This window comes from Pyxicephalus adspersus, chromosome 8 (genome assembly GCF_032062135.1).
Source record: "Pyxicephalus adspersus chromosome 8, UCB_Pads_2.0, whole genome shotgun sequence".
NCBI lineage: Eukaryota > Metazoa > Chordata > Amphibia > Anura > Pyxicephalidae > Pyxicephalus > Pyxicephalus adspersus.
The window spans coordinates 48,101,336-48,128,105 of NC_092865.1; the positions used below are offsets into that span (position 1 = coordinate 48,101,336).

The 26,770-nt window shown below is 43.0% G+C and overlaps 1 protein-coding gene across 1 annotated transcript in view; it reads right to left on the reverse strand.

Moving 5' to 3' along the window:
- Positions 1 to 26,770, reverse strand: part of SRGAP3 (SLIT-ROBO Rho GTPase activating protein 3) — a gene marked incomplete in the record, with an annotated part of 70,540 nt that overhangs the window by 26,333 nt on the left and 17,437 nt on the right. Inside the window, 5 exon segments of the mRNA XM_072420470.1 lie at positions 2,405 to 2,533; positions 2,735 to 2,920; positions 4,039 to 4,101; positions 4,740 to 4,902; positions 5,607 to 5,802. Coding sequence (XP_072276571.1) covers positions 2,405 to 2,533; positions 2,735 to 2,920; positions 4,039 to 4,101; positions 4,740 to 4,902; positions 5,607 to 5,802 — 737 coding nt within the window.

Here is a 26,770-nt window from a genome sequence, read left to right on the forward strand (position 1 = left end):
AAGGGTGCAGCGGTGCACTGGTGCCTGCAGAAATGAGACGCTGCAACCCCCTACTTTAATACAACTCAGGACAATCTCAGGACAGAAGCTGTGTAAGCACCACACAAAAATCAACACACAGCGCTAAAATTCCAAGACGAAAGCACCTGGTCACTTAAAACATAAATACACGTATAGGCACAATGTGGGAGGGGTTGAAAAGTAGATGCATGCTAAGCAATGCGTCATTGTAATGCTACCAGGTATTTATTACATTTCACTGCTCCAAAAGGTTGGAGCAAACTTTGTTCAGGCATCATCCAGGGTTATCATCTACTTCTGTGTGAGATATCAGCTCTGAGATAACACAATCATGTAAATCCTGGAGTATTCCTGTAATTTGTTACAATGCTGCATTCAGATCACTGGGAGATAAAAGACTGAGAAAATGTTTCCTCATTTCTGGAATGTATTCATACAGATTTGTAGGGCCATATAAATAGGAGTTTGCACAGATTTAAAGGTTTATAATTTACTTTCTCACAAAGCATTTGGAAAAAAATTCCCTGGGTTTTTGGTCCCGGCCATCCAGGCTGGGTGAAGCAGCAATCGGTGACGGTTTGGAATAGTGGAGCTGAATGTTGTTTTGTTTGTGTGGCTGTGCCGGGGTCACATCTGTGTCAGGCTGTTGAAATGAACAGAAATCAGTGACATGCGATCCAGAGGTCCCTGCGGCACACAGATCGGTATCTGCCTGGCACACCTGGGTCTGCCCCTCCATGTCTGCCGTCCTCTGTGTGCCGGAGGTAATTAAAGAGATGAGATGAGCCGTAAAGCCATCTGCTCCCCACTACCCAGCAGGGAGACAACAGTATTGGGAAGGAGGGGGAATTCACCCCAAAATGTCAGGCTTCCTGAACCTATTACTTGCAAAATGGACAAAAATGGAAGAAATGGATTAAAAAAGCAAAATCCATTGCAGGTTTATCAAAAGTCTGCAAAGTCTTACAATAAGTTTTCAGCCACAGCATGAATAGAATAGCCTATCCCCTGCTAGCATGCTGCAGAGAGGGAAACTCTCCACACAAGCAGTGGCCTCTCTAATGAAGTCAGACACACCCCCTGCTGAGTCAGAGCTAGAACTCTCCAATCAAATGAGAACATGGGCTTTCGTGATTAGAGAGCTCTAGCTCTGACTCAGCAGGGGGTGTGTCTGACTTCATTAGAGAGGCCACTGCTTGTGTGGAGAGTTTCCCTCTCTGCAGCATGCTAGCAGGGGATAGGCTATTCTATTCATGCTGTGGCTGAAAACTTATTGTAAGACTTTGCAGACTTTTGATAAACCTGCAATGGATGTGTATCCAGCAGAATGTGTATCTCACTTCATTAGAGAGGCCACTGCTTCCACATAGAGCAAGGATGCTCACTTTGCACAATGCTGGCCGTTTTAGACATTGCACAATTCTGTTTCGATGCTCCTGGATATTTTTGTGATATAAACTAAAAGTTCCCTTGGGCTTAAAGAACTGATTCACAAATGTTGCAGTAAATGGACCATACATGAGATTTTCTATTCTTTTTCCACAATGTCCAAAATTGTTAAAAAATGGCTGGAGTCAGACTTCCTTTAAGGGATCATCCAGTACATACAAGGTCCACCACCACCCCTGAGCCCAGTACTGCCCACCTATGACTTGTACATTGTAGTCAGATAGGAATTCTTGTTAATCATTGCTGATGAGGGATATATCATCAGTGGAAAACTTCTTATGATGGAGTGCTTTATATTGGTTATCATGTTTAGGCAAAGCAATAAAAAAGAGCCAATTAAAGCTGTTGCTTCCCCTTTTGCTAGTTGTTTCAGGAAGCAATCTGTAGACACAGCCCTATAATAGATCATACAGGGTCACAGTCCTTTTAGTTCTCTCTGCAACCTACGTGTTATATGGAAGAAGTCATCCAATGACACTTTCTATCTCAGTATGACATTGATGTTTCTTTACCAATTTAATGAGTGAGAGTCACATAGCAAGCGTTTTACTGGTAGGATCATCAGGTGACAAAAAAAGAGAAAAAAGGCTTTAAGAGAAAACTAAAGCAGCTGGAATATGTATGGATTGATATGGTGCAATATGTTACAGTTGTAGGTTTTGATACAATTTATTTACTTCATCTGAATCCCAGCTGCCAATTCCCAGTCCCAAGCAGAGGAATTTGGACCCTAAAGAGGACGTCTGCAGGACAATAAACCCAAGCATCTGCAAATGCAAACAAGTGGCTTTGCATGGGCACATTTTAACTTTATTTTCCTGGAAGACAAAAAAACTCACATAACTTTTTTTTTATGCAAAAAATAATGTGCATCCCTGAGTTCCCCTCAATACCATATGCACTGTACACAGAACAGAAAGCCACCTTTACTTACATCTATGAGATCGGACACATCGTGGATGTAGTACTTGCCGATGCAGCCGTTAGTTGCCGCCAGGTTGAGCAGATACTCGTTCCTGGCCTTGGTGCACTTCAGTTTGTTCTCTGAGTACTTGGCTTGGCGCTGGAAGTAATAATCGAAGACAAATAGGATGTCAGTTCATGCAAAGAGTTCCAAATACAACAACCTTAAAGAACTAATCAGTTTTTTTTTTTGTTTCTGCACTTTTATTAGGTCTGCGAAAGATCACAGACCAGTAAAATTTATTACAGAATTTGCTTGGTGACAATTGCTGCCTCCCAAAATTTGAAATTGCATCCTCACCTTTTCTTTCATCTTCTCAATCTTCCTCACAGCGCTCCGTCTCTGCTGTCGGTCCTCGTGCCTCAGAGCGTTGGGTCCCAGGTCTGCGGATTTGCTAAACTGTTTTTCCTCCTGTTTTTCGGCATCCTTTAGCTTGCTCTCTGCATTGATGCTTTCCGCATGGTACATGTGGTACGTCTTCATCACCTGTGCAAGAAACAAAAGAGAGGTGATTTGGGAATGCGAGTGGCCCACATAAAACTCAGCTCACAGATCTCATTTACAAATGGAGATAAAGGGTTATGTATACATCATGCCTGTTTGTGCACATCCAGCCTTGTCACAGTTTGGTGATAGCACAAGCATGACTTTGCCCCGGGGTACAAAGCCAGCTCCATAAAGACATGGCTGAAAAGGATAGTTTTTTGTCAGTGAAGCTGGGTGATCCAGCAAACTTGGAATGTATTTCTTCAAAGTCATTTGCTATTTGCAAGCAAATGTTTTGAATCCTGGGCCAGATCCATTCCAGGTTTCCAGGCTGAATCACCAAACTTCACTGACGAAAGTGTATCCTCTTAAGCCTTGAAGAGCTTTAATAAATCAGGCCCATGGTGTCACCAGTTGGTGTGGAGGAACTCAGTGTCCTGTACAGAGCCCTGACCTCAACCCTACTACAACCCAATATCAGAAAACCTTCCCAGAAGAAGCTCCAAAACAGAACCTGGGGTTCCCAGCTCCACACACTTGCTGCACCCATGATTGAGATCACACACCCCGCCAGATTTTTATGAGCTAGTCTACAGCAAAAAGAATAAGAATATATAGAGCAAACACCAGGAGCTCATCAATTAAATTCCAAAGACAGAAAAAGACAGTAAGAGACAATAAGTCCAAAATTATACAGCAATATGCCTAAAATATCCATTTTGTACTCAGGATACTAGAAGCCACAATTCCAGGCACTTTTTATTAGAAATCCAAGAACTTTTCTGTGCAATGTGTGGATTATTTATTCACCATCAGACCTCGCTCTGTCTCATTAGATGCATTTCACCTAGATAGAGATTCGTCATAGATGTGACCATAGGTCAGGGATTGCCTGGGTTTGATTTTGAATGCAAACTTGGCTCAATAAAGTTTTTGTGATATTTACAAAAATTTGGCCCAAGTGTGCGTTTATGTTTTGCGATTCGGTTGTTCAGGAAAGGTTGGATCCCTCCATGTCCATGGCAGCCCATAACACCTCCTAGCACTCTATCATTGACTTGATTTGGATTCCAAACTCTTTAAATTTGGTTTTAGAAGATTTCCACTGGGATACTTACAGTATAAAGTTCATTTGTGACCTTCGCCAATTCTTCATGCATCTGCAAGCCAATATCTTTACTCTATAAAAGAGAAATGTGCAGTTAGAATTGTACCAACATAAACGGATATCAAATATGGTATTTTGAGATTTTGAGGTCTAACCCTTCTCCTTTTGGTTCTGAATGGAGCTCGGCTTTGAAGTAACTCTAGTCTAAACCTTTTTGGATAGAATAGAAAATAATTAGCAACCTGTGTCCCTACAGTCAGACAATCATTGAATTATAGGCAGATCCAAGGAAAAGCTATTTTTTGTATTTGCTCAAAAGCACCGATTTATGAATTAGGCCTGCAATCTGTTTGCAGTCTTCATTCACTCAGTAGCTGCTGTTAGCTCTTCCAAAACACAGAGCAGAACCTGGCAGTGAACTGACAGTCCTGCAGGTTACGCTTGGAGAATGGGTCAGAAGCCATCATTTTTTGACAGCTGAAAGCTTAAAGCAGGAGAGGCTCCCACTACGGCTACATACCCCTTCACTTTGCCCCCACCGTCACCACAGTGCAAACCATTCTTGCTTCTGTGCCAGCCCAGCCTTGATGTAAAATGTTTTGCTCCATCAGCTAACAGACTGCCCCTTTATGGTGCTTTATTCCATAATGTTCTGAAATAAATCACAAAGTGATAGATGACCCTGAGATACACATGGGGACACCAGCTCACCTTTTTGAAGAGACGGATCACATCTTCGCTGATGTGTGACAGGCGAACAATGACATTGTTGAGAAAGAGGTCATTCAAGGTGGCATGGTCTTTACTTTCCCGTCGCGTCTGGGCCAGAACCAAATACCAGCAGTTTACCGGGGACAGGAGATGCTGATCCTTCCTGAAAAAAGCCAAAATTAAAGATAAACCCCAGATAAGAGCAATACAAGGTAACAAACATCTGAAGCTACCCTGTAGCACAGCTTCCACTGTGTGTTTCTACAAGTGGTCTACAGCCTCCTGTCCATCATTTTGTGTTCTGCAACCTCCCTCTCTCAATACTCAAAGGCTGTTGTGGACATAAAGCATTAAAATGCACTGTTAGAATTCATATCTACAAATCCCATAAACCTTTTGCGCTGTTACAGGCATACAAGGCTGAACAATTTGGATGCACAATGGTTGACCTATCATCCTGATAACTTGGTATTTGTCCAATATTAGCAGGAAATTGCTAATAAACTTGCCAGGTTTTTTTGTCTGTTTCCCTGGTAAGGAAATTTCCCTTCATTTTCTGTCCAAGAGACGCAATGGGAAGTTAAAGTAAATTCCTTCTTAGGTTGGAACAGATCTCCCAGTTTGAAGGTTTCTCCTCTTTCCTGAAAAATGTTAATGATGGAAAAATATCTGTCCCTCGGACAATGCCACCCTTCCAAAAGCAAATAGGTGAAAGTCCCCAGACAGCAATAAAAACTAGGGTTTTGACCTTTCTCCAGCAAATTTCCATGGTTGGAGATGTAAGGTTTATACTTTATATGATATTCTGGTGCTTTTCAGGGACACATATCTTCTATGCTCAGCCTCGAATGGCCGCCAAATTCTTACTTAAAGTGGTGCTGCTCTCGGGTGGTGCGGATTTTGGAAGAGAACCTCTCGGCCAGTTTCTCCAGGCTCCGGGAGTATTCCAATTCGATCTCGGCTTTCCTGCGGAAGAACTCCTGCAGGTCCTGGAGGAGAGCCAACCGCGACTCTGACTGCTGCTCCAGGCACTTGAACTGTTCCACCAGCTGACTGCGGATTTCTGCAAAGACACAACGGCGAGGGGACGTTACAGCACTCAGCCCAAAGTCACAACATTATTCTAAGCTCTGACAGAAAATGAAAAAAAAAGAAGCCCCGAGAAATAGGTCATCTAATTATACCCAACTCCAAGTCTCACAACAAACATTGTCAATGTCAAAGGCGCTTGGCGGAGTTGTGTTCCAGGCTCCTTTCACAAAGCCAAATCCGACATCTCCAGTCACAAGTGCAGAATGCTTAAAGGGGCACTCAGTCCCTGGGTTCATCCTGCCCTGTCATTGGCTGCTGGGACTTTTTAGCCTCTCTGCTCCTGGTCACCAATGCCTGTTGTAGTGTTAAGCTGGGCTGATCTGCTGCTGGTGTGTTATTTGTTGGTTTTACTGTTGTTGATTCTGCCTGTTTTCTGACCGTAAGATTGTGTGCTGCCTGCACCGACCTTGTGCCCATGACCCCCGACTTTGCTTTGTCTTTAGCCGTCTAGTGGACTGATTGCCTGTGTATGACCTCTGGCTCTGTATTCTGAATTTACCTCAGCTAGAATCTTGGTACTGCATTATCTGTGGCTCCTGGTCCTCTGCCAGCCCTTACCCAGACACCATCCATTGCTCACATATATTCTAGGGGCAACAATGTGCTGGGAAGGCGCAACTAACCTCCCTAAGCTGAGCGGGGCCTTGCCATAGGTGAAGACTGCGGTCTTAAATTGGGGGACTGATGTCTTGCAAGAACTGGTGCTCGACCAGGGCCTTACAGATAAATGCTAATTTTTGCCCAAGGTACCAGTAAAAGTCACTTTTATTTCCATTATTCCTTGTTCCCTTCTCTTTTCTCCAAGACTCCAGTGTTGTGGGCGAGCCGTATTGGTCCTACATTGAAGGGGAGGACATCAAAGCCTGCAACCAATAGATGGAGTGTCTTAAAGAAGGCGTACCTTGTATCCGGAGGGTCTATTCACTCTATCCGTCCTTTGCCAGTGACCCCCTTTTTGGATGAATATATACTTCTCAATAAAATGTTATTTTTACTTGACCTTCTTCCAGCCTCCAAAATAAATTTTTTTATTTATTTTATATCATTTTTTATGGTCTGTATATTGGGGGAATGGTAGGGCATGTCATTTGACTTTATACTTTAAGCTTAAAAATTGCCCTGTTCCTTGTCTCTAAGAACTGGAAAGTACGGCAAAGGAGCTCAGGAGGATCAGTCAAACACAGGGAAATCCTACAGGAGTGAGGAATAAAGTAAGGAAAAGTCTTCTTTTCCACTGTCTGGTACTTTCTGTGTTGCTTTCCTCCTATACAATGCAGGACAGCTGCTCCTGCACTGTTAGTGATAACATCAAAGAGCTTCAACTGGCCAGGCAGCAAAGTGAAGCTTCAGGGGACCTATTCCTTTCACTCCCTACCAGACATATTAGCATGGTTAATACAGGTACATTAAAAGCAGGTTGTTATTCTATAAAATTAAACAAAGCTGACCTTCTGGCTTCAGCACAGCCAATAATATTATTGTATAACATCACCAATTCACTGATTTCATTTTCCAGTAAGTGCTGTTTATGGCCCAGACACATCTGTGCATTTGCCTGCAGTATAACACATGTTTGTTACTGCAGGAAGGATTTAAAAAGAATTGTATGCAAGCCGGTGGATCTATGCAGTGCAATGCAAAGCAAAATAAAAGCGCTGCAATGCATGTTGAATAGTGAGGAGTCTTTAGCAATTGATTTTCCTGGGTGAAGATGCATTTGACTTGCAGCTTTATGTACCAATCAATAGCTTTTTTCTCACCAAAACATATGTCTAGCCCACAAGCCTATAAACATACAGAAATGTGCATTAATGTGTAGTAAAAGGTGAGAATGGAGAAAGAATGGGGCTCCAGGCAGGATGTGGACCCAATTCCTTTGATTGACTTTGATAAGGATTGCAGTAGGCACAAAAGAGTTGATCCATTGGCATTGCCTGAACTGCCAAGGCCCCATCAGATACCAAATGGTGTCAAGTCCATCCTCCCTAATGTAGTGGGAGGAAGGTGCTGAGATCTGACCAATTGCTTTATCCACTGGTGAATTTCAGGTGCATGAAGGTTGTAGCGGAACCCCCTGGACATCTACCAAGCCCTTGGCGCCTGCCCAAGGTAACGGCACTTGTGAAGATGTAAACCCCAGTGTGTATTAAGGTCCAGCACACAAGCGGATTTGCTGCACAATTTATTCTAAAGCAACTGATCTAATATTCCAATTATCTTTCCTTGATGGAGAGCAATCAGAATTAGGGATTGATAATGATGATTTGGATAGTCTGGAAAAGGAGTTGTGGGTCACTTACAATAGGTCAGCTACTTCATTTCCTTTCATTTTTAATTCAGAACGGGGCACATGTGAAAATATGCCTGTGTGTTGTAGCCCTAAAGGCACCCTCCACTCTATATGGATAGATATGACTAGGCCCCAAAAGCAAACCTTTGTACAACTTATTGTCAGCTTGAAGCACAGAGTTCTCCCCTCCAGTCCCTTTTAGCTGGGCGCACCACTCAGCAATTTTCAATAACCACCCAGCTATTTTTGGGTAATTACTGAAAAGTTGGGAAGAATACTGAAAAGAATACTGTAGCATAATTGTTCCTCATCCTTGGTTTTCCTTCAAATCGTCATCATCATCATTATCAATCCCACTAGGTACCAGGTATGATTTCATAAGATGTCTATGGCCAGGCTTTGCTTTACAGATGTAAAAAAATGAATGAATGAATAAAAAAATCATAAAGAGTTTTTCACATTTATTTCTAACAACAACAATCACAAATACACAAAGCCAACCACAACTAATGAGATTTTTGCTCGTTGTCCTCGTGCAATCAAAACACAGAACGAAGGTTTAGTTACTTAAAATGTTTCTTGCCTCTCATCTGGCACACCAATCGATTTGTCCAGGTTTAATAATGCAGAGAATCATGTGCCAATTATTTTTAATGATTCAGAAATCCAGATCCCCATTATTTGGTTCCCATACCACCAAGGAGAGTTGATACCTCTAGGATAGATTTGTTACTTCACAAAGGGCAATGTGTAAAATATCTGCAAGCTGCTAAGAATAATTGTTTTTTTTTTTACCTAAAGGAATTGAAATGTAATTTGTATACTGTATATGGGTTTATGGTTATATGCAATTCTTTTACACCCCCAATATGGCTTACTACTGGATACAGTTATAATGCAATTGTAATACACTCTATTCATAGAACGCTAAACCTCCAACGCGATAATGTGGTTCATGGTTCCCACCCAGCAGCTGAACCTCCCACTGGCTGCTGCCTGCATGTTGGACAGCTGACCTTCATGGTTCCTCAGGGTGTCCAACGCCTAAAACTCCTCCTGATGTCCTCATTGCTTGAGTTTATTACCCCCCCCCCTTTCCCAATTGGCCCTGCTCATCATAAGATCACACTGTTCTGCAATAAGTCTTACAGATGTCCTCCTGACCTCATTTTATACAAACACTGGACAGGAACAAAATCTGTTCTCAAATGTTTGCAGAGAAAGACATTCTACATCTGACTCGATAAACAAAATAGGTTATTATTAGAACTTAGACCAAGTTAACCAAAGCTCTGGACATAATTATAATGCAACTCTATTACACTGCCTACATGGAACACTATGCCCCTAACATGACCCACTGCTGGACAAAATCATAATACAATTCTTTGACACCCTATACATAGAATACTACACCCACAACATACCTGACCACTGGACACCATCATAATTAAATTCTTTAATGCCCTATACATAGAACACTACACCCCCAATATGAGTGACCAAAGGCCATCATAATACAATTCTATTACACTTTATTCATAGAACAATACACCTCCAACATGGTCGACCACCAAACACATCATCATACAATTCTATTACAGCTCATACATAGAACAATACACCCCCAACATGGCCGACCACCAGACACATCATCATACAATTCTATTACCGACCACCAGACACATCATCATACAATTCTTTGACACTCTAGAGAGAACGCTACACCCCCAACATCACCGTTTCCTGAATACCATCATATTTCAATTCTATGACACCCTTTATATAAAACACTACACCCCCCAACATGACCAACCATTGGACCCAATCATATTACAATTCATATACACTATAGGACATTACACCCACAACAAGACCGAGCGCTGAACACCATCATAAAATAATTCTATTACACCCCCATTGTGGTTGACCACTGGACCTAACCATAATATTGCACAGTGTGATGTGGCTCGATTCTTTTCACTTTGTTCTTGCGCAGCCATAATAAGTACAATACTTCTAATGTTTTATAAAACACACAAAGCTCAGCCGTTGGTACATTGCATACACACAGCACAGAGGGGACAGATGGTGTACAATGTACTTTGCATTAGATGGCACAGTTCAGTAATATTCCATTTACTTATGATGCTCCAAGGGAATTCCCCCCTTGAAGGGGGTGGGGGGATTTCTGGCTCTAGTTCGCTAAGTGGAGCACAGTTGACGTTCCTCCTCTGCAGCACTGAAACCACCATTTCCAGTTCTTTTTTTAGTCTGTAATTCTGCAATCTCTAATCAGAAGTTCTGTGGGCAGCACGAGGAAGGAGAAGTCGTTATGGAGGAAAATTTAGCTATCGTATGGCAGAGCAGAAATAGAAGTTACCGAAACATACTTAGCATGTCATCTCTGTGCCTGATGTCCCTAATATCATATACACTGAGATCCAAAAACCCTTAGACCCTGCTGCAGCATTTCACCTTGTGCTACAAAGTCACAATGCTGCATTCTGCAACAATGGTTCCTCCTGCCTGCAGCAAACTGATGACATTACCCAAGCCTAGGCAGAGTCACCAACTAGAGCTTCCTCTTGATAAAGGAGGTTTTTATTCCCGTCTTTTTGGATGCCCTTTACTGGCAGCCTGTCACACCCTGACACACAAAGTGTCACCAGAAAAGAAAGTGTTAATACAGATAGCAGATACAAATCAGATAAATAACAGATACAAATGTTTATAAGATTTTTTGATTGCAGAAGAATAGGATTTTTTTGTTTTTTTATTGAATCCCACTAATCGTGATCCTCTACACAAAACTCTGGTGCTCGGTTAAAAAGTGAACGTACATAAAATACACCACAAAAAAAGTGCAATGGGGTTCTATTGTGATCCCTCCTCTGAAGACCCCATCCAGATTCCCCAGACCCCCCAGGGTTTTACGCTCCTGACAGGGGATAAGTATTAAGACCACCCACCCCAAGCCGAGTGGGCTTCTCTTCGGGCTGACCGAAGCCTGCTCACCAGATACTTGGCTGAGAGCACTCCTGAAGAGATACTCCAATTAAGGGAGATCGCTTGACCATAAGGCCAGAGCACCCCCCAAACTTCAGGGCTGGCTCATAAGGGAAAAAATCTGGGCCGCAGCTAATGCAGAATGAAAGTGGTGCTAAATCAGCTTAAAGTGATGTGCCAGTGTACATAAATCACAATGAGCTTCCCAAACTCAAAGTGAAATAAGGAACCCCGGGTTCGCTACGGATAAGACGACACTTAGCGGGATTCAGTGTTTTTTCAGGCCTAGTGGCAAGACCAAAGTTTTCTCTACCCTAATCAGAGGGATACCGTCCGGGAGCTCCGTCTCAGGGCAGGCACCCTGCCTCTTTCCTGCCCAGCCATACCGGAGGAATTGGGATAGCACAGCAAAGCATCACCATCTAGTAGCACTATCTAATAAGAAGTGGGGAACCTGCTGGCAGCAGAAATTTCAATACCAAGCATGCAGAGCTTCTAACGTTTTCTCGCTCTATCCAAAACTCAGAGATTCACCGACAGAGGGGAACTAGACAATGCACAAACTGAAATTCATCATTCTGTTTAAAATACTGAAATTAGCATGTATAGTTGTGGAGCGTTTGCAATTGCATTTTCGTGCTGCTTGTGAGAGATTAAACCTTTCTTTTTTGCCTGTGACCCATCAGAAAGTGCAGATAATCAAAATTTTATAGCTGTTATTAGCACCTACCAAAAGTGTCCAGAGGTAAGACAACGGGGGAGCCAGCTTCAGGGTCATGGCCAACCAAGGCTCACTGATGGTGGGAGGCCAGCCCATCTGGTCCAATCCTACAGATTACTTCTAGATTGCTTCTCATTATAGAAATGTGCCAAAGCACACAATGTATTAAAGCTTGGTGTGTTTGGGGCCACAGATCAGTCAAAATGCCCATGCTGACTCCTGTCCACCATCAAAACCTCTGACAATGGGCACATGAGATTCAGAACTGGTCCATGGAGCAGTGGAAGAAGGTGGCCTGGCCTGAGGAATGACTTCTTTCTTTTGGATCAAGTGGATGGTTGGGTGGATTGGCATGGTGTAGAGATGGCAGCAGGATGCACCATGGAAAAAGGCAGGCTGGCAGAGGCAGTAGGGTGCACTATGGGAGAACATTGGATGGTGAAGTCAGCACCATGGAAGTAAATCCAGCCCATGGAGGGGAGGAAGGCAGACCAGTAATGGCAACAGGGTGCACTATGGAAGGAATCCTGGCCCATGGAGGTAGCAGGATGCAATATGGGAAGGGAGCAGGCCAGTTTAATCGAAATGATCTGCTGGTAACATCTTGGTATCGCATACCATAGTGAAGTTTTATGGAGCCATGTCAGAATGAGTCTCACAACACAATATTAGGCCAGGGGGTTATTGTTTAGACCTGGAAATATGAGAATAATTCAAAGCAATAAGATAATAAATCGCCGTGTATCTTTCTAAATCCCCTCAGTCAGTCACTTTTCAGAAGGTATAACCCCAGGATATAGAACAATATTCTGCTGATATGATTCTGAGCCAGCTCTCCTATTTCCTTCTTATTTCTCATTTTGAAAAAGGAAATGAAATGTGCAGAAAATGACAAACACCACAACCTCGTCACCAACCCCACTGCTTATCTATCATCTAAACATAAAAAATTAAATATTTCATCTTTCAAAACATCAGGCAGGGCCTAATTTATGAAGAGGGAAGAAAACAGTGCGCCGTAAATAATTCTGAGCACCATTAACCGTTTAGCCGTAACGATAATCAATAAGAAGACGAAGCTGAGTGAGCGGATTGATCGACGTTATTTACTGACCCAGCAAAACATTTGATTTAATGACAGGTCTGCTGAGCAAGAGGTATTGGAAGGCTCCACGGACTTATCAGGCTGATTGGTATATACAACAGCATCCATAATGCTAATAATCCTGAGAGGGGATAAGTGAATTGCTCACTGAAGATCCCTGAGAAGCTTCTACCAGTCTGTTACTTTATATTACTTTATACTGAGATTGTATTAATGGAAGTGTATGGGTGGTGGGGGGTATACACGATATGAAGATTTGCAAAATATCTCAAAGACAATCAGACGGCAATAGACAAAAGGAATAAATATGTCAGAGATCAATTAACTATGTTTGTAAAAACAGCCCGATGGAGGGAGCATGAATGAATGAAAAAACGAAGGGAGACGGAGAGAGAAGGAAAAATGGAAAATTGATGGTTGGAAAAAAGGAGGGAGGGAGGAAAGGATGGAGTGATGGACTGATATGGATAGAAGGAGAGGGATGGATAGATAGATGAAATAATAAATAGAGAGGGAAAAGGAGACAGAGGTTGGAGGGGGGGGGGGTGATTGGAAAAAGAAAAAAAGGGAGGGAAAGGATAGATCTATAGATGGAAATGGAGGGAGAGAGAAAGATGGATAAATATATGGATGGAGCCACAGAGAGTTGGAGAAATGGAAAGACTCAGTATAAAGGAGGGATAGAAGAATGAATTGAGAAAGAAAGAGATGGAAGCATTTAGTGGAATGGACATATGGGCCCCGTTTTTATAAAGCTCTCCAAGGCTGGAGAGGATACACTTTTATCAGTGAAGCTGGGTGATCCAGCAAACCTAGAATGGATCTGTTCCTGGATTGAAAACATTTGCTAACAAATAGCAAATAACTTTAAGAAATCCATTGCCGATTTGCTGGATCACCCAGGTTCACTGATGAAAGTGTATTCTCTCCAACCTTGGAGAGCTTTAATAAATCAGTCCCATGGAAAGAGGATGGAGGGATGAATGCAGCAGGAAATTGATGAAAGAAGACAAGGGCAGTGTTCTCCCTAGCCCCATTAACCCAGGCGCACCACCCAGCTGCAATTTATTACCACCCAGCTTAAAAAAAGTGAACACCGCAGATAATACAAAAAGGGAAATAAGGAAGCAAAGAGGGAAGGAAAGAGGGAGAGATGCCTATGGAAGGTGGGAGATGGATGAATGGGTGGCGCAGGAGAGATGAAGGGATGGAGAGAGGGGAGGTATGGATGGATGAAGGGATGAATCGAGCAAGAAAGAAATGGAATCATTCAGGGGAATGGACATATGGAAGAAAGAAAACAAGCAAAGAAAGGAGAATGGATGGAGGGAGAGATGGAAAGATGGAGAAAGGGATGAATTGACAAGCTACTGACGTTTATTTTTTGACAAATTTTGACATTTTGGCAATGATTTTAGCCCTGCATACTCCACCTATAACTAAAACTGAACTTTTAGGTAGACTGGCCCTTTATCACTATGGCTGCATCCACCTTGCTACATTTTCCAGCCACAGATTTCCATATAATTCAATCCTGGAGCCTCTATTCTGTTATCTTCAGTTCTGTGTTTCATCTCCTGGCCCTGTAAGAATCTCTAATCAGTGACAGCTAATTAGCGCACAGCCATTCCCGCACACACTCCTCCTGCACTGCACATTCTGCATCTTTTTCCCTTTTCACCTGGCTAGAACAGCACAATCTGTTCAGATTCATTACTGAAAAAAAAAATTATCATTTGCCAGAGCAGCTGGCCTTTGTGATGCAGAATAAGATAATGTACATTCAGTGGGCAGAAACTCCTGCTCGGTACTATGATGGACAACCCTTGGCTTTAACAATAACTGACCCACATCAGTAGAAAAACCCTGCATGAGTTCAGTAATTCCTAATTTAATTTGCACCTAGAGAGTCCGTTTCAATGCAGTAATGCACGTTAAGTCGCACAATTGTGAATTTGTTATATCTCTCATTAGCCATAAAGGACATATATCCAGGTTGTGTGCGCCAAATATTCCCAGTAAGTAGCAATGACATCGTCCCTGTTCTGTATATAGCTTGTGCAGGGAGCAGAGCTGTGGGAGGGGCCAGAAGCTCCACCCACTACAAGCTGCCTGCAGGGAAACACAGGAGTGGGCAGAGACAAGACCAGTCTTCATGCACAAGAAGGGAGAGCAGCACTGACTGGTCTGTATTACAAGGAGCTCCTGCATAAAGGGAAATAGATTACTTCACGGATTTAGAAGACATAAAGAAAGCAGACCAAGACAAAGAGGCTGGGTAGGCACACACTGACTAGGGGATCTATCCCATTGTGACTCTATCCTAACCTGTCCACTGACCTCTGACTAAATAAAGGCTTGCCCAGCACCTGTGGTCACCATCCCACCTATGGTTGCAGCATTTTCTGTAACTGTTGTGGGTGCATTTTTTGGATTTGTACTTCTGTTGTCCTTTTGTTTGAGCATTTGGTGCCTGGTCCACTCTCAGCTTGACCAGGAACTCTTTTTGCCACTTTCATATTTCACCTAACAATTGTTTACCAATATTTGACTCCTAAATAATAGTACAAGAAAGGACTGCTGAACCATTAAATAAAAGATTAGGTAAAGATGTGTCCTAGATGTGTCCCAGTATTCCCCAGCTCCCCATCCATGGGGGTCCTATAGACAGGTAATGATGGGAGCACAAACACGCTTATTAGGTCCAGAATAATTTGTGTTAGATGTAAAAGTCAACAAAGCAAAATGACACATTTTGGGGGCTATAATGGTCCTCTTCAAAAAAAGCAACTCAAATTCCTTTACTGCTTAAAGTGCTCTGAGTGATAGACAATGTTTATTTCTCATTTATTCCAGAGGTTTGGCAGTCCTGATAAATGGGGTCCCTTGTAGCTTTGGCTTTCCTTTTGTGATTGCTTCTTGCTCCTTTAAAAAAAAAAAACAATTTGGGCTTAAGTACACTATAGGCCCCTACTCCATCAATGGTACACTATATAGAGTTGTTCTTGCACATCTTTATATGTTGTTCCACATGCCAGTGAGGGTGTGGGTCCACTTTAGCTGCAGGGGCAAGGTTTTTATTATTTTGGCCATATATAAAAATACGCTTTTTAGGCATTCTAGAAACAATGCTTATGTGTCTTTCACTATTATTGACAAATGATCTGCCATTGATGGACCCATCTGCAAAGCAGGTTGGCGATGGGTGGGGCCGCAAACATACAGCTCTGTTGGATCATTGCACTGACATGTACACAGAAGAGTATTGGGAATTAAGATGATTCTTGAACAGCTGGGAAGACTCTCACTCTATGAGACAATATGCACAGCAGAAGACGATGGCTGTGGCCTGGACGGAGCCCAGACTTATGGAGACCAGATAACGAATCCCTGAGCTGGTGGACCGCCAAGTGTGTCCTCACAGCACAGACCTAGGAACATACAAGGGCAGAGAATATATCACCGATGAGTTCTGCAATGGTAAACTGCAAAAACCTGGCAAGCGGATCCATGAACCGGGAAAATAAATACACTGCACATAACCTAAAATTCCCACCTAGCCTAGTACATGGCAGACTTTACCAGTACAAACCTCATTTCAACTTTCAGCTAGAACACCAACATGCAATGATTTCATACACAAGTGATTGCAATATAGTTACCTGGAGTATTGCTATCTGATGAATGAGAATAATTAATGTACACACAAGAGCTCCAGTACTCATGGGCCCCAATGGAGGCACATGGCGTGCATTGGTCATACTTACACCCTTGGCAGCAATCACTGTATTAATATCCTAGGATATGGGAAGAACAAGTTTATAGCACCAACAGTCCTAATGTAGAACGCACCATTAAGGAACTATATCAGGACACCACAGAAAAGCTTTAAGCGCCATCCTTGCCTGAACATCCGACCGGCGCTCGTTATTAGTGTTCACTAATTATTCATGGGGATAATTAGCCAGCGCTGTTTCGCGTTCGTTTAGATTACTTTCTCAAAAGCAATTACGGATGCAAAGGAAGATAAAAACATCAAAGTAATAAGAAGGACCCAAGCTACTTCGAATTAAAATAAATCACTTTATCTGCTCAGCAAACGTCCCTCTAATTTACCAAAAGTGGCAATGCTTCCAGCGAGGGGGCCCCATGGAGCTCTTCCAAATAACATCCCTCTAAATAGATATTTACATACGGAGTCTGCGATAAGGCACGGAAATCCAGTCACGGTGTTCAGAGACTGCTTCGGTTCAAGGAGAATTATGCACGTTTTTTTATTATTTTTTTATTTTAATAATTGCTATTTTCTGAACAAAAGCACATCAGGGCTCGCAAGAACAACAAAGTGACAATTTCTAAAGGTTATTGGTTTATTGTTATTTCTGATACTGTGAGAAAAACAGCTTTGGGAAACTTCTATTCTCATTTTTATGCACACTTTCAACTACCATCACCCCACCTCCAAATACTTTCCCCCCCCATTCCCTCACTTTGTCTCCCCCACTCTTTCTATACACTGATCAGCCAATACATTACAACCACTGACAGGTGAAGTGAATAACATGCATTGTATACAATGGCACCTGACAGGGGGGGGAGGATTTATTGGGCAGCAAGTGAATGTCAGTTTTTGAATGATGTATTGGAAGCAGGAAAATGGAAAAGTGTTCAGATCGGAGCAACAATGACAAGGGCCAAACTGCACAGTGGCTCAGAACATCTCTAAACTGCATATAGGAGCTAAGCAGCTACAACGCATTTAAAATGCCCATGGTGATCCTTGTCTATCTGCAAAAACACTTACAATGGGCATTAGAACTGGAGCATGGAGCAATAGGGGAAGGTGGCTTGGAGTGAATCACATTTTCTTTTAGCTCATGTGGATTTCTAGGGGTATCTGGGGAAGAAATTGCAGCAGGATGAATTATGGAAGGCAGGCTAGCAGAGTGAGCAGGATGCGTTATGGGTAGACCAGTGGAGGGTGCAGGGTGCACTATGAGAAGAAGGCAGGCTGGGGGAGGCAGTGTAACTTAAAGGATCTGCTGCCAACATCTTGGTGGTGGCCAGGGGAGCCGACAGGATGCAATATAGGTAAATGGTGGGTTCGGCAGAGGCAGTGGGGTACACTATGGGAAGAAGGCAGAATGGTGGAGGCAGCAAGGTGCACTATGAGAAGAAGGCAGGTGGGTGCAAGCAGCGTGACTTAAAGGTTCTGCTGCCAACTTCTTCGTGCCAGGAGCAAGGTGCACTATCGAAAGAAGGTGGGCCAGCGGAGCCAACAGGGTGCCTAATAGGTAAAGGATGGGATAGGCAGAAGAAGAAGGGTGCACTATAGGAAGAAGGCAGAATGGGGGAAGCAGCAGTGTGTACTATGAAAAGAAGGCAGGCTGGTGGAGGCAGTGTGACTTAAAGGATCTGCTGATAACTTATTGATGCCGGATAATACAGGACACCTTCAGAGGTTCCCTAAGACCATGCCTCAAGGCCAGAACTTTTTTTATTATAAGAGGACCCTTCCCAATATTAGCCAGGTGGTTTTAATATTTAGGCTGATATATAGCAGTAAGGAGCAATAAAGAAAGTCTCTGGGTAGGGGCACAGTGCATTGTGCATTTAATGTGTTATTGCAAAGATAATAAAATTGGAGAAGGAGTCTAAATTAGGCACTGCGCCTCCAGCTTTCACAACTTTCCATATTAAACATTTCACGTTTTTTTTAAGAAAGTTTACAGCAAAAGTTAGGAAAAATGAAACAAAATGCATCAAAATGAACAGAAAGATCTTTTCAAGGGGACCAGAAAGTAATGGTAAAAGCAGAATATTTAAAAGAGGGAGCTACTGAAAAGCAATAAACACAACCTTCAACCCAAACTCCAAAAAGGAATATAGATTGCCTTTAGGAAGAGGCTGCGGGCACCTCCCAGGCAATAGCTGGCTGATTGCATGGCTGGGCATACGGCGGGGATCTCAGCTGTCCCTCTCCTGTCATATATCTTGCGGCTCAATGGCTGTACATCCAACCATTTCCCCTGAGCCTTCTCTTCTCACATAAACACAATTGGCTAATGTCCTGGCTTCACTGCTGCACGATTACTGATGCTGAGGGGGTCTCAATGCTCAGAGGGCTCTATCAATGACCCCCTATCACCGGAAAAAGTATCCAGACGTCTGCAGCTGGGGAAGGGGGCAGGAAGGAACAATGAGGCTTATTTACAAATACTGGACAGATGCAAAATTAGAAGCAAGATGCTCAACAAATAAGAATGATCCTCTAGAGGGGCCTAAACATAAAAATCCTGCTTATCTCTAGAAAGTTAATTCTAAACAGTTAAACCTGTTTTAGGGGCACAGATTCCACCTTCCCCTTTGTATACATCCCAGTGGCTGGGTAATCCAACTGTGCTTGCATTTGCTGTGCAGTTTGGTTAAAAGAACCTCCAGGGTGGGCTGGTGTCATTATGTCATTTGCATTCATTTTTGTGGCCCCAATCCAAAATTCTTCAGGTCCTGGAAGGCTTCTGATCTCTGTACACCACTTTGAATTAGTTGTCGGCCCTGTAAATGTCTATGGAAATCAGGCAGGTGTTATTTTTTAGACGAAAAGGGCTCTGGGCAAATATGAAATGGCTCCAAATGCATCTCATTGTAGCTCTCCCATTCTAGCAAATAAGGCCCTGGGCATTTGTCTAGTTTGCCCTACCCTAGAATCAGCCCTGCATGCAGGGGGTAAAAGCAGACCAGACTCTGCTATGGAAGGTCTCTGGATCAGAGGCACAACAGTAAGTTTCTAGCATGTCACTCATGGCTCTCCTACCAATATAAATGTCTGCCATTCCAGGAACTCTTCCCAAGCAATGTTTTAACCAACAGTGCTGAAGGTTGTCATATGGGTAAAGCTGCCCCTAACAATGTGATAACCAGCACCCTCCATAAGGGGCAACTATAACTGATAACATACTCACAGGGTCCTGAAGGACAAATTCAATCTGCCTTCCCTCCAGTCTTGCACAGTTGTACCGGCTCCTTCCATGGACTAAAACGGTTCCCCTGATTGCACGCTACATTGTGAGCTTCCCACAATGTACAATAGAAGCTGCGGCAAATCAGATAAAACCTCATATACTGGCTGGAGGACATCCAGCATCATCCAGCCCCTCCACCCCAAGCCTGACTGTCCCCAACCTGGCTCTTCATTCCCTGGATTTTTACCCCTTTATTATTGAGGCTCAGGCATCAAATGTAGGCATTGCTACAGCTTCCTGTTCAGCTTTACCTTCCCTCGTCCCCTTTATTAGGCAGACTGGTAATAGACAATTGTATTCCGATATCTAGAAAGAAGATATACGCTGAACATTCTAAGCATGTACACAAACAGGGTGACCTTTCCCCGGCATAACCTATTATTTCCCAGAATGAAATGGTCAGCACAGAACTGTCAGACATCGCTGGGAAATCTCCCATTATATCCACAGCTGGAGTCAGGGGTGAGATGCAGGGCGCGGCTACACTCACCCATAGGTGACAAATGATGGCTGAAAAATTCCGCCCCTTTCGTTCAAGTTCACCGGTACCAATAGCATTTATGTAAATTAGCACCAGGCTTACAAAAGCGAGGTCATGTGACTGTGGCATGAGAGCCCCAAAAAATTTGCAGCGCTTGCTGGAATGCACATTGGGCTCTGGCAATGCAGGGGGTACAGAAACAAATATAATATTTGCAAATTGATTGTGCACCCAGGTGGTTTGGGTGACACTGTCCACCAATGCTGTGCCTATTTTGAAAGGGTGGAAGACTCCTCATATGTGCACAGCAAGGGTATAGAGCCAGGAGCTCCACACATGGATGGTAGGAATCCTATATAATGGGCACAGGAGGTACAGACCCAGGAACCCAGCATATCAACGGAAGGAGCCCCTCATAAGGGGCACAGCAGATGTACACACCTAGGAACTCCACACATGGATGGTGAGAACCCCTCACAATGGGCACAGCAGGTGTGCAAACCAGAGATCTGAACCCAGGTATAGTCGATGCCCTTTATAATTGGCACAGCAGGTGTGCAGACCCAGGAACCCAGGACATGGATCGAAGGAGCCCCTCATAATGGGCACAGCCGATGTACAGACCTGAGAACCCCTTATCTTTAGAGTGGGCAGACTTATCATTTGGACCTAGTGGTCACCCTAAATATATGCATTGGAAAACTAAGCTGAGACCCTCCTATGTACTCAGTCTCAGAGAATGCGAGTCTCTGTATCCAGGAAAGGAAGACACGTGGCATGACAAAAATTAACATAGAAGTAAACTAAATACCATCTCTGCTCTCTCATGCATCATAATCACCATTTTGTTGGCCTTCTTTTTTCCACCCCGTCTGCATGCACTTGTTCCAATGCCGGGTGCATATCATTGCACTGGAGACGAGTGCCACCATTGGACCATGCCTCTGCAATGTGTATCAGCACAGCCATTTGTAGTCTCAACCAGTGGCACATGTGACACCAAAACAACTGAATTGAAAGACAAGGACAGAGCGTTGTCACCATGGAAAGGTCTGAACAAGGACCCTCATGGCAGGATCTCCAGCGATAATTTTAATAAAAGTTGCATTACCCTGCGATTGCTTTATTCAGCTTGTTTTATTTTTCACAATCCAATAAGATCACCTAATTATAGATTTGGTGGCTCTGTCATCCCATCACCCAAAATGTCATCTTCCTTCCCTTCTGTTCTGCACGAGTCCACCTCCTTACCGTTCCACTTGACTCTACGACCGCCATGGCTGAACCCTTCAGCGCTCACGGCAGCCATGACAGGGCGCAGCTATGGAAAATGTGTGGCTTGCAAAGGCTGCTATGCCAGGAATTTGCACACAGCCAGATGGGAACTTACTAATGAGATAAATCAGTTTTGTCAGCTTCTAATTGGTTTTCCTCCAGCAGACTTGGAGATTACAAACAATGAAGAAGGCTGCGAAAGGGTCATGACTGAGAGAGGAACAGCAGATGTACGGGAAAGACGAAGAATTCTGCACCAGTTTAGTCAATCAGGAGTCACTGCTAGCGCTGTAACCATAACAACTGCCAGAAATCGCTTTACTAACCTTTCCGAAAGTACGCTGTGGAGTAGATTTATTAGGAGGTGATGGATCAGCTTGCTGGACAACCACAAATGAGCATCATTAGGCATCATTCCCAGAAATCCTCATTTGCATTCACCAACATTTGTCCTGTCACTAGTTTTAAAATTCCTTCAAAAAGTTGGGGGGGGGGGGGTACAGACAGATGTACCCCAGTCCAGGCAAGGGGAAGATACACCATACACCTATATGTTGGATCAGGATTCAAATTGGTTATACATCATCCTGTTTCTGAAGCATATTCCCAGAGATCCGATTTCATCTTTCTTTTTATTGACATTTGTTTGCTCTTATCTAGTTATAAGGGTTTCTTCCTGTGATATTCCCCTAAAAAAGCAGGTTCTTCCTGCGAAACGCGTTGGAAATCTATGAAGATCATATTTTTTTATCTGGAAATTTCAAACCTTTACCTGAATACATGAATTCATGTATTCCGCTTGGTTCTATGCTGAATGTTTTTGTGGATATTCAACTTTGATTAGTCATACAATCACTTTGATCCTAATAAGTATACAGACAGTGACTCCTTTATACAATGATACTGTTGCTGTATATTGTGACGTTAGGATTTTTGTTCATGCAGACTTGTATAGTTACAATGTTGCAATCGGCTCACTGGGGGGGGAGGAGAATGAGAAAATGCTTCCTCCTGCCTGCAGCAGACAGATGACATCATCTCAGCCTAGTCAAAGTGACTAATTTTAGCTCTTTTTAATGAAATTTTATTATATATCAGTGCTGTACATTGTGACATTTTAGGAATTTATTCTTGCATGCAAATTTACTGTCATTTTTATCAGTCTTTTTAAAATGTGTTCAAAAATCTACTATTGTACCCAATAGTGAAAAATGAAGTCCAGCGGTTAAGCAGAGCCATTGTAGCAGCCAATCTATAAAGCTGCAAATTTATTACAACTATAAAAATACTAAAATAAAAAAAAGTACATGTGTAAATATAATTTAAAAAAAAAATGAAAAAAAAAATAAAATATTTAATGTGAAAATAAGTCAGTGAATGTGCACTGTGTATGATGTGTTCCCTGCTGCATGCATTTCAAGCTTCAGTTTCCAATTCTGGACGCTGTGTGCTGTTCATATTCCCGATAAGAGCTCGGAATATTAGAATGAGCACTGCAGAGCCGAGCGGCTCCACGACACTGCAGGGCGTGGTACATTGTGGTAACAGCCTGGAACACTGAGACCTCCTGTCTGTTTACATCTTCCTCGGCGCTCATCTATCCGTATATCATTATAAAGATATTTTCAGGCCTGCTCTGAAATCTGTAGACTCCGGGGAGCGTCCTTCCCGCGTCTCTACCAATCGCACATGGGAAAAAAAAGACAAAAAAAGAAATCCAAAAAAATACAGCAACAGATTCAGCTGTCCTGACGGTAAAATCTATTTAGAGGAAAACATCAATATGTTGTCAGCCAATGGAATTACAAAATACCATTTTTGCTTTTTTCGGTTTAATTATTTGTGTTGTTTTTATATTTTTGAGATAACACTTTTTGCTATTACAAATGTTATTTTTTTTTGTTTCTTTTTTTTGCATGATGTTTAGTTGCAGGAACAAACACAAAATATATAATTATTTCACAGCGCTCAGCTCCATTGTGCAACTCCGCCAATACCTGATTGTGTTACTTCTGTGGCAGTAACTGATTCTCTACCAGGGAATCCAGAATCAGTAACTTTCACAAATACATGGACCCGGAACATTCTCCAACCGGGAATGTTTCAGTGAATGTCAAAATTATTTTTAAGCAGTTATACAGCTTAAAACCACTTGAATAAAAACAGCATTGCCCTGAATGGGTCCATTTATTTATCCTGTATTTGACAGGTGCGCATTTTTTGGGGCAATACATGCAGCGTCCAGGCGCAGTTTGCCAACCCTGCCAACTCTATGGGTTTGCAGGTGTCAGATCTGCACCCCTCTTGATTGGCCAGGCTGGCATAACGCAAGTCCCGTGTGCATGCGGTCATTCATTCACTCCTGGCAAACCTCAGGATACCTGGCCAATTCCAGAATCCTACGCACAGCTGTTCACCAGCGCATCTAGGTAAGCAGACATCACCTGTCCCTTCTGAAATACAAGCTTGCTCACAATTTTTCATTGTAGAAATGTACAGACATGAAAAAGCCCAGCAGTGAAAGCCTGTTATGCGTCCCAGGCATTTACTGACTAGGGGTGGGTAAAATACCCCAAGAGAGTGCCATTCACATGCAACTGGTGTGTTAGCTATGAGAACAGAGCCTTTTGTAAGCTGTGCTGTTCAGCAGCATGACACAGAGGAGGGGGCTGGGCACAGACACAAAGAGGGATATTAGTTTCTCCTTCACTACAAGAAAAGAAGGTAAAATTACCTTTCAATCAATATCCTGCTTCCACTAAACTTTCATGACTTTTCTATTAGGGCCCATTTACCATATTAATGGTGCGCTAATGCAGAAGGATTGATATGCATTATATTGCCCATTAGTGTGCATTGAATTAAGTTTGAAAATTCATGGGCTGCCAATGCACCCAAACTAAGCAAAAAAAAAAAATTGTGACCCTTTTTCCAAACGCGATTCAATGCATAGCACTATACTGCGCCATGGCATCTCACAACACAGGTGCATTGTCTAAATGTGCTGGATGCCATTCAAAATGAACAGCACAGGTGAGCATATTCTCTGCATGACTATGTAACACAGAAATGTAAATGGGCCCTCAATGTGAACCCATTTAGTTTGCTAAAGATCTGGGCATCATGTAGTGCTGTTTCCAGACTACATGCACATAAGCCCAAATGGTAACCAGCAGTGCATGCATAATGGGTGTTGCAATTGCCCCCTGTAGTCTGCATCCATAATCCCATGTAACATGTTGACCACACAGGACCACAATTGCAAAAGAGGAACAGCGTGTTCTGACCCTATAACACTAAGTGGCTAAACAAGGACCATCATGGCAGGATCACTATTTATTATAATAAAGAAGAACATTTTAAAATATTTTTAAGAATTTTGAGATTTTAATTTACATTTTTGGTAAACTTTAAGCTTGGAAGCACCTGCCGTGGGCCAGGATCTTCCACAACGCCCTTCACACCCTGGACTATAAGACATTTTAGGAGCAAATTCCTCATGTGCACTTGTCAGTTTGGAAATTCCTGATTCTGACTGATAAAACCATTCTCTGGGGGGGGGGGAGGAACACTGTTCCAGCACAATGTCGGCTGACTCCAAACTAAAGGGAGACACAGCAGGCTTCAGTGTCTAAAGGACAGAAGCTCCAAAGAACTAGACTTCATGAATATTTCATCCCTCAGTGAAAAGGGACGCTCTTTATATTCCTTCTGCAAGTCCCGCAGCCATCTGCCTTGCGCGCGTGGTTATATTTAGAACGGAAGGATCAGCAAATCTTGAAGGATCTGCCTGACTTCCACTCATCACAACATGAAGGCTCCTCGCCATCTTCTTCTCACACCACAACCCCTATAGTTGGAAAAATGGGGCATCGTTAAGGTTTTTGGCCCAGGCACTCCTTTGCAGCACCTTCGTCATCCCTACTGATGGCTAAAACAGACCATGTGTAGTAAATACATTTTACTGTATTTACAGAAACCAACAACGCTCAACAAACGGAATACTATGGAAACATAAATCACTGCAAGGGTCAGTCCACCCAAACAGGGATGTCAGTGTTTGGAAGATGTTGGAGAATTAAAGATGAAGTTTAATCTGCTTGTCACCCCCCCTCCTCCTCATCATCAATATGTTAATGATGTTTTTGACAAAAACATTTCCATTCTTATTACATGCACCAATTTTGTCCCAGCAATGCCCTCATTGATTCATTTTGCTTCTCCATGTAATGTAAGTACATCATGGTTGTTTGGAGGGGACAACAGGGTGCTGAATGTGATGTGGTACCTCCATGATTGAATTTGAAGTCTAGTAAATGAATGAGATGGGCTAAGGACCGTCAGACTGGGAAGGAAAGAGGTAAATGATGCTGGACGTTCTCCAGCCAGGAAATGGCCCAGGCACCTGCAGATTCTAATGCACATTGTGAGAAATCAGTAAAACGATTGGTAGGGTCTGTGTGCTGAGTTTCTTCGTCTGCACTCCATTATGCTGAGTTCCCATGTCTGTACACCTGTTGTGCTTAATATGACGTGTTCCCGCCATGCAGGTGCTGAGTTCCTTGATCTGTACACCTGCTGTGCCCATTATGAGGGGTTCCTACTATGCCTATGCTGAATTCCAAGGTCATTATGAAGGGACCCTGCCTTGCAGGTGTTGAGATCTTGAGTCTATAAACCGGCTGTGACCATTATGAAGAATTCACGCCATGCTGGTGCGGAGTTCCCTAATCTATAGATCTGCTGTGCCCATTATGAGGGGTTGCTACTATCCCTATGCCAAGTTCCTAGGTCTGTACACTTGCTATGCCCATTATAAAGGATTCCTGCCATGCCGGTGCTGAGTTCTTGGGTCTGTGCCTATTATGCCGTGTAATCACCATCCCTGTGTTAAATTACCAGGTCTATGGACCTGTTGTGTCCATTATGAGGGAGATCCCATCATGCCCCCTGTGCAAAGTTCCTGGGTCTTTGCACCTTCCGTGCCAACTATCTCACAGGGGTACAACTTTGTACCATGTAGACCTCAATATCAG